At 37.4% G+C, this 13,131-nt stretch overlaps 2 protein-coding genes across 3 annotated transcripts in view; one reads left to right on the top strand and one right to left on the bottom strand.

Moving 5' to 3' along the window:
• Nucleotides 1–461, top strand: part of WDR19 (WD repeat domain 19) — a 51,908-nt gene extending 51,447 nt beyond the window's left edge. The window contains exon 36 of the mRNA XM_004681489.2: nucleotides 217–461. The gene's annotated coding sequence lies outside the window, so the exon portion shown is untranslated. The remainder of the gene's footprint in view (nucleotides 1–216) is intronic.
• Nucleotides 462–561: 100 nt separating this feature from the next.
• RFC1 (replication factor C (activator 1) 1, 145kDa) overlaps nucleotides 562–13,131 on the bottom strand; it is a 62,868-nt gene continuing 50,298 nt past the window's right edge. For both annotated transcript variants that reach the window (XM_004681348.2, XM_004681349.2), the window contains exons 15-25: nucleotides 11,918–12,032; nucleotides 10,920–11,011; nucleotides 10,584–10,721; nucleotides 10,360–10,455; nucleotides 10,145–10,243; nucleotides 9,198–9,352; nucleotides 8,961–9,078; nucleotides 7,520–7,665; nucleotides 5,221–5,434; nucleotides 3,883–4,074; nucleotides 562–2,682 (exon numbers count right to left, since the gene is read on the bottom strand). In XM_004681348.2, the coding sequence (XP_004681405.1) occupies nucleotides 2,599–2,682; nucleotides 3,883–4,074; nucleotides 5,221–5,434; nucleotides 7,520–7,665; nucleotides 8,961–9,078; nucleotides 9,198–9,352; nucleotides 10,145–10,243; nucleotides 10,360–10,455; nucleotides 10,584–10,721; nucleotides 10,920–11,011; nucleotides 11,918–12,032 (1,449 nt within the window). In that variant the 3' untranslated portion in view covers nucleotides 562–2,598. The remainder of the gene's footprint in view (nucleotides 2,683–3,882; nucleotides 4,075–5,220; nucleotides 5,435–7,519; nucleotides 7,666–8,960; nucleotides 9,079–9,197; nucleotides 9,353–10,144; nucleotides 10,244–10,359; nucleotides 10,456–10,583; nucleotides 10,722–10,919; nucleotides 11,012–11,917; nucleotides 12,033–13,131) is intronic.

The raw sequence follows: 13,131 nt of genomic DNA, 5'->3' as shown, positions 1-13,131 counted from the left end.
ATTCAGGAGAACTAAAATGGTTAAGACTTAAGTTTTTTTCCAAATTCTATAGACTTTCTCTATACACAGTTACCCATTTGTTGGGGGCCTTGAGCCATATTATAGCTACCTGCTGATATGCTTTAGGGATAAATTGATACTTTCAAAAGTAAACTAATCACTGACTCATTTTACACAAGCATCAGTAAGTGCCAATTGTTTTTTTGTCCTTTCTAGATATAATGTTCCTGAGAAGAAAGCATTTTTACAGAAGGTTGAGTTCCTACCCTGGTGAATTCAGAGATGGTCCATCCTGGATACAGAAAAATAAACATGGCCCCTCCAGGTCACCACTATCAACTTCTGGAAAATGCAAAACAGTGACATATAACCTCACTTGCTTATTGTACTTTGTATATTTTCCTCTTGCACTGTTAATAGTAACCTATGACATAACTGTAAATATTCAGCATTATAACTTTTATATTAACTTTTATATTTTAAAATAGCTCCTTTAAAATAAAAATGTTGGCTAGATATGTTCTCCTGGACATACAAAGTGTAGACAGCAGTGATGTTAACAGTGCCAGTTCTGAACCAAGTAGAATAATTCCTAAACACCAAAAATCTCACATAAGTATATGGTTCCTTGCCATCCAAAGTTACCAAATATGAGCAGCAGAAAGAAATGAGTCATGTAGCCTACCTCGCCTACAGTACAGACAGCAGCATCCTAAATATTGCGAACACATTAGCCTAGAGTGGACAAAGTGCCAGAGGATTTATACGTACATGTGCCTCTGGCCTCATGATCTGTTCTTCCTCCTGAAAGGCTGGTTAAGGAACAGGCTTTAGTAAGTCACAAAAGTCATCATCATTAAACTCCTCCCAGCCTTAACAGTAGCCTGGCACTGTTAACTAAGCACATTAGATTTTGGAAGCTATTGGCATTCATGAGCGAAACTTAGCCAGAACTTGTTTAGGAAAGTTCTAATTTTGTTTAGGAAACTTCTAATTTAACAAAGTGAAGAATAAAGCTGTTTTAGGTAGCCTAATCCCAACATCCACACTGTTGTGGAACCACTAATACCTAACCCCTCTCACACCTGCTCATTAGGGATTCAGAGGAATCAACCAGACCCAAACTGTCATCCTAAAAGTTATTTCTTTTATCCCATGCCAACTGTGTTTTAAACATTTATAATTTTTTTAAAAAGTCAAACAAATGGAGGACATTATTCACTGTTTTGGCTATCACAAGACTGTGGTCACTTTCCTGGGATATGTACAGCAAAGAGGCAGACATGACGTACATATCCAAAAGCAATGGAAAGAATATACATTAAGGTAACTGCTCACCCCACTGGTCAATCAAGGAAATCTTCACTGAAGCAGAAGTTTCAAGCTGGACTTTAACAAAAAGATGAGCATGGCTGTGTAGGCAAAAATTTGAGGCAATAGTTTATTCCCACAATGAACTTGATCTATATGAAAGACATTCTTCACATTGGCAAGTACACTTATGTCTCTCCTCCCAAATAAGTTCCTTAAAGGCAGGGAGTAGTATCCTGATTTTACATTCCTTTTAGGACATACCTTGCAAAAAATAGTACATACCTCTGAAAGATTAAAAAACAGTACAGCTAAATTGAGTGAGTCATCAGCTATGGGCTGTAGTAGGATTTATTAACTCCCTCCTAGGACAGGACCAGATAGCTAACAAAGTACATAAAAACAAGTGTTCACTTTGGCCCAAGTCACAGACAGAATCTGACCCAACCTAAAACCTATTGGTGAACAAAAGGGTTGATTCTGGAAGATAAGAAAGTCTGGATTACCTTGCAGCCGCCCACAACCTCTAGTAACAACAGAGGCCTCTCCATGAAATTTTATTCATAACAGATATGGTCAGCATTCAGAGATAAACAAGTTGAGAATTCAAGTTCTGACTCTTCAACTGCCAAAGATGTTTCATATAAATGGTTAATAAGGAATATAATTAGCTTTTTTTAATCTAGTCATTTGCAAACTAGTAAGGAATATAAAGTACCAACATAATATTTTACTGTACAAGGTGGCTATCTTAAAAAGAATTTGTACATGTATCATGTGGAACATTTTTATTCCTCATTTATATTTTGCAAGATATTTGACAATATACAAAGAATACCCAATTCTGGGTGGTGAATGTTTTGTATTATAATTTATTTACAAAATTTCACCACATAGTAGTAACTACCTTAAAAAAAAAAATGGCATTGGTCCTATATAAAATAGGCCATTAGGAAAAATTCTTAGGCCTATAAAAGTTAACTAAAACCTGACCACAAAGCCCACATGCAGTTTCTAGTTCTGTTTATACAAAATCATTTTGAAGCACAATCATTTTATCAACAGGGCACAATGGAGGACCCAAACAGTCCTATCAACCTCTATAAGAGGTGTATGTTAGCTACTGCTTATAACCTGCTAGCTGTACCACTGTTTGCTTACAATGGAATCCCTAGACTGTCCCATTTTGCTAAAACATGGTTCCTTTGGAGAAAAAAAAAAGGCATCCTAGACCAACCAGACTGGTCAGTAAGGTGAGTAAAAAGTGGCTGACAAGAGCGAAAAGTTTCATTTCTTTGAACTTTTTCCTTTTCCTTTTCTGGATTCCTTATCTTTTTCTGATTTTGAAGGCTTGGAAGATTTGGTCTTTTTCTGTGGGGAGGGAGATATACAAAATAGTTAATTGCTGTTGTTTTTGAGTAAATGTCTATAGTAAATCTTTTCCTGCAAGTTAATAAAGAAGAGTGGTTGTAAACATCAGGGTTGTACCCCTGATGGGCTTACGTTCCAATAACAACTGTACTAGTTATAGCCTTTGAAAGGCAATAAAACCTGAGAAGATATTGAGAATCTAAAACTAAAGGATACTGCCCATGTAAGCAGTTTCTTGGATTTAGAACACAGGTATGTTAGGAAAGACAAAAGACAGAGGCAATGTACAAATAAGGTGATGTTTTCATGATGAGTTTCCTTTTAGTCTGAGTTAGAGCTCTAGACACAGTTTGTCAAAGAGACTAAACATCCTCACTCCTACCTAAGACGGGAGACACTGGAGAAGCCCACTGTTCCCGTCCCTGCATACATCAAACAGCAACAATGAGCAAAAGCATCTCCTCTCAAATGATAGAAAGATTCAGACTGGAATCCTCTGCCTTGGCCCATGGTAAATACTGGGTTGCAACTATAAATGAGTGTAAGGATATTTTGCTCTGAACAGTCCAATGGCTATAGAAAAGCATACAGTACAGTTGAAAATGCTTTTGAAAATATGTTTCTGTGGGTAAACTACCAATGACCAAACAAAAATGGCACTTTTTCTAACGGAGCATAAATCTATCAATATACTGGTCTGTTTTCTTGCTACATGGTTCCCATTATTGTAAGAAAACTAGTTATAAAAGTGAAATTTACATCTCCAATGTGAGGAAGAAAATACATCACAGTTATTTTCAGCTTGTTCTGTTACTTACTAATAAGATCCTGATTAATCTCAGGAGGCAAGTTACACACAATAGAAAAGATAAACTATTTTGAGGGAGTATCCCAGCTTTTCGGGTCTGGAGCTTAAAATACTACCTTGATCGGCTCTCCCTGGTGGCGCAGCGGGTTAAAACACTGCACTAAGAAGTTAAAGCCACTTCAGCATGAGTTAGATCCCCGCCTGCCCCGGAGGTGACCACATGACGCTGCAGACCTCTCCTGACCCGCCCACTGCTCCCCTCAGCAGTGTACTTCGTCGATCTGCCTGTTCTGTTCCCCACCCCTGTCTCTGGTGAATCCTCTCACTGCCCCTGCTCCTCTGGCCTGTACCCAGTCTGTATGAATGAATAAATTTAAAAAAACAAAAACTACCTTGATCATAGCATCACTCTCCACAGCACTTTGGTCTTTCTCATCCAATTGTGAGTCATCTTCATTTAACTCTTCACTATATTCAGAATCCAGAGATGGCCCTGTGCTGTGTCTGGAAGACTTTATTGCCTGAAGTGAATATGGAGTAAGGTGAACTTCCTTATTGTAAGCTCTTGTGAAGGCTGCTTTCACCTAAAGGAAAAGAAATAAAGGGAGTGCTTTAAAACAGTCTAACTGCCAAACAGCCTTCTGTAAGCCTAAAGGTTCTGAGAGCACCCAAAAGTCCCTTCAAATTATGTGCCAAATATTTATGCATATAGATACAAGGGTAGGTATATGCATCTTCTCATATAAAAGTTTCGTATTTCCAAGACAATCTTAATAGAACACATGGCTCAAAAAAATCATGATTTGGAAAATTGAGGCAGGTCAAAAAAAGGTTTTAAATCATTTTTACCTATACAGTGCTCTCCACAGTTCTACAAAGTGAGGTTTTAATGCAATGTTACTTCAATTAATAAAAGTGACAGGCAAATTTAGACAGTGAATTAATGAATCAAAAAAGGCTTTTAATAAGTACAACGTAAATTAAGTTTCCCTTTATCACAAAATACATTAAAATAATAGGGGTTACTTCAAAATACTAAACTTAAAAAGCCTTAACTAATTTCAAGCAGAATTCTAAACGTAATTATAGAATTCATCCTTGTATTCTATCAGTGATGTCTAATGTGAGATTTTACTCCTTAACTATTAAGTCAGGTCAAAACCCTAGAGAAGGCAACCCACAGAGAATGTCTTCTAAAAGAGCATCAAGTCGTAGGCACAAGAGTGAGGTAAGATATATATTCATGTTCTGTCACGAGTTTGTCATGCTCACTATATAGAGAAGGAATACAATGTTACACAATATTTTCCAGATGGAATATTGAATCCAGAGATGAGACAAGAAATCCTCTCCTTTTCATATGCATTACCACCAGCACCTCACTTTTACCTCCCAAGCTCATGTCTCACCTTATAGGGTTATTTATTTACATTTATATTTGCTCCTCAGATTTCACTTCTTGCTTTTCTATTCAGCATAAAGCAAAGATAAAAATACAAATCATAAAGTCAAATCCGGAAGTCTATTGTCATCGCAAAGATACTAAGTACATTAGTATCTTTAACTTGTGCCTATTACTTAGTACTACTAGTACTACTGCAGAAGACTTAGGCCATGGGAAGTAACATGCTACATAGCTGGGTGGGGGGAAATCTTACAGCATCTCAAACAGCGTCGAAGTACTCCTAGTACCATCTAGCCATCACAAAGTGATGAGTTACACAACTTACCTTGGGATCCAGCTTGGAAAAGGGACTGGGTTTGCCTCCCCAGCTGCTCATTTCCATGATATTCTCAAAGTCTTCTTTCATCAAACAGTATGTGTCCATAAGAGCAACAACATCCTGTACTCCTTCAACCCCTTGTGAAGCCAAAGGCTGTACCAGTGCATCCCTTATATGAGACAGATAGTCCAGGTTTACAGTCCTTTTGCTGGAGTAAGTTCTTAAACCAAAACAAGAGAGACATACCTGCAGTCAAAGGCAAATTACCACCAATTCAAGGGATTGTATGCATAACAACATGGAGCTGACCAATAGCGTTCAACCACCTTTAATGGCTCAATGGAAAACCCTAGTGCTACCATTGGGGTAATGGAGTCACACCACCGTGTTCAACTGTCATTTTCTACTCACCCAGATCAATGAATGAAAACTACAAATGGAGGTGCTATTTCCACCCTACTCTTAAGACCTAGTAACAATAGTATTTCTGTATGTTCATATTTCTTAGAGTCAAAGATTATTCATTCCAAGTTCCAAACTACTAAAAGTAGAGATTTCCCACTAGACTGTCACTTTGGAGTCCATAACATTTATGGTCCCTGAGGAGAATTTAAAAGTTACACATGAATGTTTTCCTCACAATTCCTATGATTACTATGAAATCTTCAGTTCTAAGTCTAAGAAAAGTGCAGAGAATATTGATACGGAATCAAGAGGTTGGCCAGAATGACCAAGGGGGGAACAGGGAAATAGTATCTGAGCGACAGAGATCTAGACTGTTACCATGGAATCAGTTTTTTCTCCCTTAAATGTGATTGCTTTGAAGTCAAGGACAAGCTGAACAAAACTATTTCCAATACCGCCATCCTAAATCAATGCTGTCTTGTTTCCCTGTATCTTCACACCAAACAACTATATATGTGTGTGCACTTCAAACGAGACCTCAAAACCTTTGGTTTCAGAACCCAGATGAAAATCAGAAATAAAAAGTCCCTTTAAAAATTACCTACAGAAAAAAAAAAATTACCTACAGACCATGCTCCTGCCTTAAACAATATCTGAATCACAGAAAATCACACAATTTTTATCCCGATGCAAAATCTAGCATGTTACCCCACAGCTGTTTTATTATCTAGGCAAAAAAAATTTAAAACACTCTTTTAGCTTCTTCCATTTCCTCCAGATTCAGTCTGCCATAGTCAAGCACACTAGTAATGAGCCCACATAAGGCACAATGCCAAGAAAATCATGAAACCTCTGCCAGGATTCACTTTCATTTTGTTATATAATTGTCACCTTCTAGTAGAATCACAAAACATTAAATCTTTAGAAGTCTAACGTACCTCAATGGTTCTTAACCTTAAGAAATCTGTAATCCCTCTAACATATTATGTGTGCATTAGTGCGCTGGGAGGAAATTAAGACTAAAGAGCTTTCAGGTTCAAAAAGGCAACTATGAACCAAAAAAGGTTAAAAACTAATGATAAAATCACACTTCGATTTTTAAAAGATAATCTGAGGCCTATAAAATTTCAGTGATTTCATCAGATTAAAAATTAAGTAGGGAGAGCTCAGTTTACTTTTACAATGGTAAATCTCACAGCAGAGGTCTCAAGGATGATAGAAAGAACATTCACTGACTGATTTATGTGCCAGATGAGTAAGCATAGTCCCTACCCCAAAAATATTCAGACTAATAAGAGAAGGAGACAGTCATACAAGAGGACTGCCATAAAGAACACAGAAGACCAGTACTCAAAATCTACTTGAGTACAGTGGGAGCATCAATGAGACATCCCTAGACCTGAAGGACTAGCAACCTTTAAAAAGCAGTGGCCAGAAAAAGAACTGAGAGCTCCTCAGCGTGACTTGAGAAGAATAACAAGGAAAAGCGGCCTTTCACCTGACCCCTTCACCATGTTCAAAGCCAACAGTGTAGCTTCCATCAGCCAATCCTTTCTCATGGCCCATATTAAAACACCAGTAACAGGGTGATTTGGTGATGGGAAACCCGCGGGGATTACAATCGAGAAGGAAAAAAAAAAATGTGCAAAATGATGTAAAAGTAAACGTTGTAATAAATAAAAGAAAAAAAACATTAAAAAAAAAACACTAGTAACAACAAAACAAGGTTACACTGATGATGGATATTAAAATTCACAAACATGAGGAACTTTACCTAGCATCATTTCTCCAGTTGGCAATAAAACCAAACTGAGACACAATCTTTCAGTCATGCTATTCGTATTGGATAAAGGCTAAATACATTACAATAAAATGCCAGCCATGAAGTGACAGTGCTTACCTGAGACTCATATGCAAAGCTAGATCCTGAACAATCCGATCGTGCTTGCCTGTAGAGGAATGTCTCCCCAACCAGTTCGGGAAGCTGGGAAACTGGGTCATGTACCCTCTCATTAACTCTCCAGGAAGAACACTGGCATAAATAGCCTGGAAAAAGGCAATTTCAGTCCAGTTTTTAAATGTGCTATCAGCTGCTTCCTTAGCAGCTTCTGGTTCCCGAGCAGAGTCTGGAAAATGAAGCAACCTCGCCCCAGTGATCTAAACCCTAGGGCTTACTAAGTAAGGCCCTTCCCTCTGTCTTTGATCTGTTGGTATGGGAAACTTCTCCTAGAAAAAAAAACAGCTAATTTTAGAAAAAATTAGATGGATCTAAAAACTTATTATGGTCCTTAGAGCAAGCATCTTGCCAACTCAGTCAACACCATACCAGTTACTTCAAGCAAGCAATGGCGCAGAAGAAACTTTAACAGTGATATGACTGACTGACAGCAGTCAGCTACGACAGCACAGGTGACTCAAAGTATGGAAAGTCTAATTATCAGTGAATAATTTGGCACTGTGAAAATTACCACATCATTTTAAAGGCTACATAATGTCCCACAGAGTATTTGCAAAAATTAATTCTCCTATTGCTGGACATGGCGATTCTGCCTATTTGCTAATGAATTAATGTTTTATAAAATATTTTTGTAAATTATTTTTATAACTTTTAATTTTGATAAATTATTACTCTTCCTATTTTACTTTAAAAAAAATCCTTTTGAATAAATGCCCAAAGGTGCAATTACTAGGTAAAGAAAAATGAACACTTTAAAACATAAAAGAAAGGATTCTTTTTATCCAGAATGAGTCTTTTAGTTTTCATAAAATGAACGTAACGGGCAGAAATAAGAGTAGGCCTTCTGAAAGTTTATTCCTTATTATATAATAATACTGTATAAATATGCAAACTCTAAGAACAAATAACACTCTTAAATATGAATATTTATGTCATTTTGAGTAAAAGAGATCAACTTAAATAAAGTGGCCAATTTAAGCTGTCTCTTTAGCAAGGAAGAAGAAATTCAGAATTCATGCATCAGAAAAAGCTGCTGACAGGCCCTAGCTGCATGTCTTCACTGAAGAGTAACCACCTGGAAGGGCCAAGAATAACAAAAAAAAAAAAAAAGGATTCTTAAAGCAAAACTGAACAAAAATGAAATCTGACTCAATCTTAGTTATGAACAAAATCTAACATTCCTCTTTCCATGTAACAAATTTACATAAAAACATTTTGAAACATGAATAAGGTTTGACTATTTTTAATCTATTTATAACAGGCTCCAGTTTTACCATATAACCCATACATAAACTGGTATTTCAAATAATTACAGGAACTAGAAGCTATTTTCTTCTCTGTAATGAAAGTAGGGTCTGCACTGGAAGGAGAGCCCCTAGCTTACCTGTGTGGGCAGCAGACTCCAGTTCTGCTTACTCCGGATCTGACGGTCCACCAGATCACCATCACATATGCTATCTGCTGCCCTGCTTAAAAGCATCAAATGTTTTTTCATGTCACCCCTGCAGGAAAGAAGAATCTAGATGACACCACCATCAACACCCCACATGCCTTCCTCTCAGAGGCCTTTGAAGTCCTGGCAATTTACTAATTCTACCCCTTAATAGCTCAGAGCACTTACCCTGCAGCTACAGGCTTCACATGTACATAGTTCTCCTGGACAAAAAGGGGTGCTATTGAATAATCATGAAAAAAGAGATCCAGTTTGTCCACAAGTGACATATGAGCAGTCTCCTCTCCGGATGCAAATACTTTCCGGGCAACATCAAATGGGCCCTAAAAAGAAACAGGGACACACCTAGTAGAATGGCCAATAATCACCAAATGCTGGCACAGATGTGAAACAACAGTAACTCATTCGGGTGAGGGGAAACACAAAGTAAGATGGTGGTCACTTTGGAAGACAGTTTGATGGTTTCTGACAAAGTTAAACATTCTTTTATTAAAATAAATAAGTAAACATACTCTTGCCACATTTTGACTAGATCTTACAAAGGAGGATGACCCAGTAATCAGCCCCCAATGAAATTAAAATTTATACCCACTGAAAATACCTGCAGAGCAATGTTTATGGCAACTTTATTCACTGCTGCCAAAGAGAGCAACCAAGATCCCTTTCAGTGGATGAGTGGATAAAATGGTATTAACAAACAATAATATTATTCACTTAAAAATGACCTATCAAGCCATGTAAATTTAACAAAACAGCCACTGCATTATTGCAGATAATGTGAATGCATATTACTAAGTTACTGAAGCCAATTTGAAAAGGCTACATACTGTATAATTCCAAGTAGACAACATTCTGAAAAAGGTAAAACCAAGGAGATAGCAAAAAGATTAGAGGTTGCCAGGAGGAAGGGAGAGATGAATAGCTAGGGTACAGATTTTTAGGGTAGTCAAATCGTTTTGTATGATAGTATAAGGTACATGTCACAACTGTTAGAATCCTAAATGTAAACTATACACACTGGCTGAAAATACTATCAATGATGTTTCATTAAGTGAGTTAATACATACAAATGCTTTAGTTTGAGGAAGCAATTTAAAGGTGGGGATGTATTTTACCAATTTGATATCCTTTTTGGCTCTATGAGCATCAGCCTTGGCTTGGTCATAGGTTAGTGCCTTACTTCGTGCACACCACATACTCATATTGTGTAAAACCTAAAAGAATCATAAGTGAGACACTGTTAAAATGGGAAGACCCTGCTGCTCCAAAGGTTGGAGGCACTGACTTTATAAAAATTCACATACTGTCACATAATACATATTTAATTTACCTGTCTGATATCTTGATTGGCCCCCAATATTATTTCATTCATAGCTGGAGGAGGAATCTTTAAACCCTCTTTAAATGCAATAGACAGCATAGCACCCTGAAATTGACAAAAGGGATTTAAAAAGTTAACATTATCAAGTATTTTAATGTAGCTATCAAGCACCTTTAAAAACTGACCCTTTTATAATTATAGTAGTGTGGAGAATATAACTGCAATCATCATACCTTAATCTGTTCAACCCGAGGTCTTTGAAAACGAAGATCGAAACAATAATGAACCAAAGAACGAATCTTGGGATGATTTCTATCATTGCACATACATATAATGGGAATTTTTGTGTGTTTTATCAGCCCAATTAATTCCTAAGAGGCAAATTTACAACACAAAAGCAATTATTTAAAAAAAATAATAAAGTACTACTATACAATGTATTTTAGGTTTCAAAAATAACTCCTTATCAACGTGCTTCAACTGCTATAAATAACATGGCATTAATAATCCTTAAAATTTTTTTAAACTAAGGACCAACAGTAACCCCAACAATATAGTGCTGTCGTTACCTGAATTCCTCCCCTGTCCTCACTGCCTGCCATGCCATCTACTTCATCCATGATGAGTGCATGTTTCTTGCTCATTGAATGGGCTGCTCCACCTAACCCACGTTGAGAAGAGCAGATGGGGCAAAAACAAAATAACAATTGTTCAGGCATAACTGCTTTATGAAAAAAATATATAATCCATTTTAAACCAATAATATAAAGCCATGGTACAAAAGTCAACAGGCACAAGAACATGCAATGAAGAGAAATTCTCCCCTCCTCGTCCCGGCACCCAGTACCTCCCCCAGAGACGCAGTGTGAATGCTCTCCTGCATGTCCCTGCAGAGATTTTCTACCAGACTAAAAACATGTCTAAAAACATACAGCTGCGTTTTGTCTTTACTATATTTTAGTGATCTCTTTATCTGTAGAGATAGAACTCATTTTTAAGGTTAAAACTTCTTTTCACATATGTAATTTAATCACGGCTACTGGAAAAAAAAAATGAAATGCTTCTAATCTTTTGCCATTATAAACCATACTAAAAGAATATCCTTATGTGTTTGTCCTTCGCATATATATATGACAATTGCTAAATTCAAGGAATTGGGGTTTTTCAAGTTAGAAGGAAAGTATTGCTTAACTTTAAGAAAAACTGCCTGATTGCTCTCTAAGCTTCTATCAACTTACACCCCACCAACCAAGTGACATTTCTGGAGCAACGTCTTTTAAACAGTGATTTTTTTTAACTTTTGAAAGTACCAAGAATTCAGGTGACCGTGATAGGGTGTAAATTTGCACTGTTTAATCCTTCACTTGGGCATTTTTATCACATTCTCAGAAATTTCTGAGTTTTCAAAAAAGACCTCTGAGAGTCACAGCAGGGGCTTTTCTTTCTCATTAGCTCCAGGATTTAGCAGGCTGCCTGGCACACAGCAGTGTTCAAAATCAGTTAGTGAATATTAAAATGAACTTGTCAGTCTTACATAACCAAAAAAATAGTTCAAAAAGCCACATACTTGAATAAAAGCCTTTAATGCTGGTATTATTCAGTGATTCAGCAACGATTTCCTTCAAACTGTTTTTGCTCCGAGTGTCACTTGCATTCAGTTCCACATAGCTATATCCCAGTTCCTAGTCAAAATGTGAAATGAGTCATTACTAATACAAATTATTAATTCCACCCTAAAAATAGTCCAATTAAGGAGAAAGAGGCTAGAAAAATTACACAGGAACTATGGGTAAAAAGACAAAGCAAGAAACAGATAATGAGATTAACTACACTATGCCTCACAATACTAAAGATTTTAAAAATACATACCACATAAACACATTTAAATGCACACATAACTGGTCTTAAACCTCAACTAATAAATCATTAACTATGAGTACACAGAACAAGCAATTTCAATATGTTTGCTTCTTAAAGTCCTATGCAGAATTAAATATACGCCCAAATTTCAGTGCAAGATAAGACAATGTTAGCCTCTCTGGAGATGGGGACAGAAACAACACGGTTTACATCGAATGGACAAGTACTGGATCGCACAGTCAATCTCCATGGAGATTATCTTTGAAAACAGATCTCTTCTGGGGAACAGCTGAGTCTGTGGTTTTATTTTTCAAAACTCTGCTTCAGAAAGCTGTGAAAAGAGAAGTTATGGAAACTCATCTAACTAAGCCCATGGAAGAGGGTTACCATGAAATTCCCCACAGTGACTTGAATTAATCATCTTCATGGCCGTGGTCCTCCTCCACTGGCTGGTGGATGAGGAAGATAAATGTCTGCTCCAGAAAGACAATCAGACAGGCACGTTGAGAGCAGGAGTCGCCCCTCCAGGAAGGCTGACCCCGCTGGGCAGGCAGGTCTCCCAGACAAGAGCTGCCACGTCCTCACACACGAGTGAGGCTGCCTGGGAATCCCTGCAAGGGTTCTGGCATGACTGACATGCAGCTCTGTAAGTGCACCTCTGTCTCATCTTTCTGCATTGTTTAGGAAAGTATCACTGTATTTTTTGGGTTATAAAAGTGACTTCTCACCTTTATCATGAAAATAAACTCTGAATTGAAGAGAAATTAAAAGACATTCAGTTTAAAAAATAAAATGAGGCCCTCCCTGGTGGTGCAGCGGGTTAAAGCACTGCACTAAGAAGCTGAAACCACTTCTGCATGAGTTTGATTCCCGCTTGCCCCGGAGGTGACCACATGGTGTGGCAGACCTCTCCTGACCCAC

Source organism: Condylura cristata, unplaced genomic scaffold (assembly GCF_000260355.1).
Source record: "Condylura cristata isolate star-nosed mole 26May11 unplaced genomic scaffold, ConCri1.0 scaffold00012, whole genome shotgun sequence".
In the NCBI taxonomy this organism is placed as follows: domain Eukaryota; kingdom Metazoa; phylum Chordata; class Mammalia; order Eulipotyphla; family Talpidae; genus Condylura; species Condylura cristata.
The sequence above is the reverse complement of the archived record's forward strand: the minus strand, read 5'-3'. Positions and strand labels throughout refer to the sequence as shown.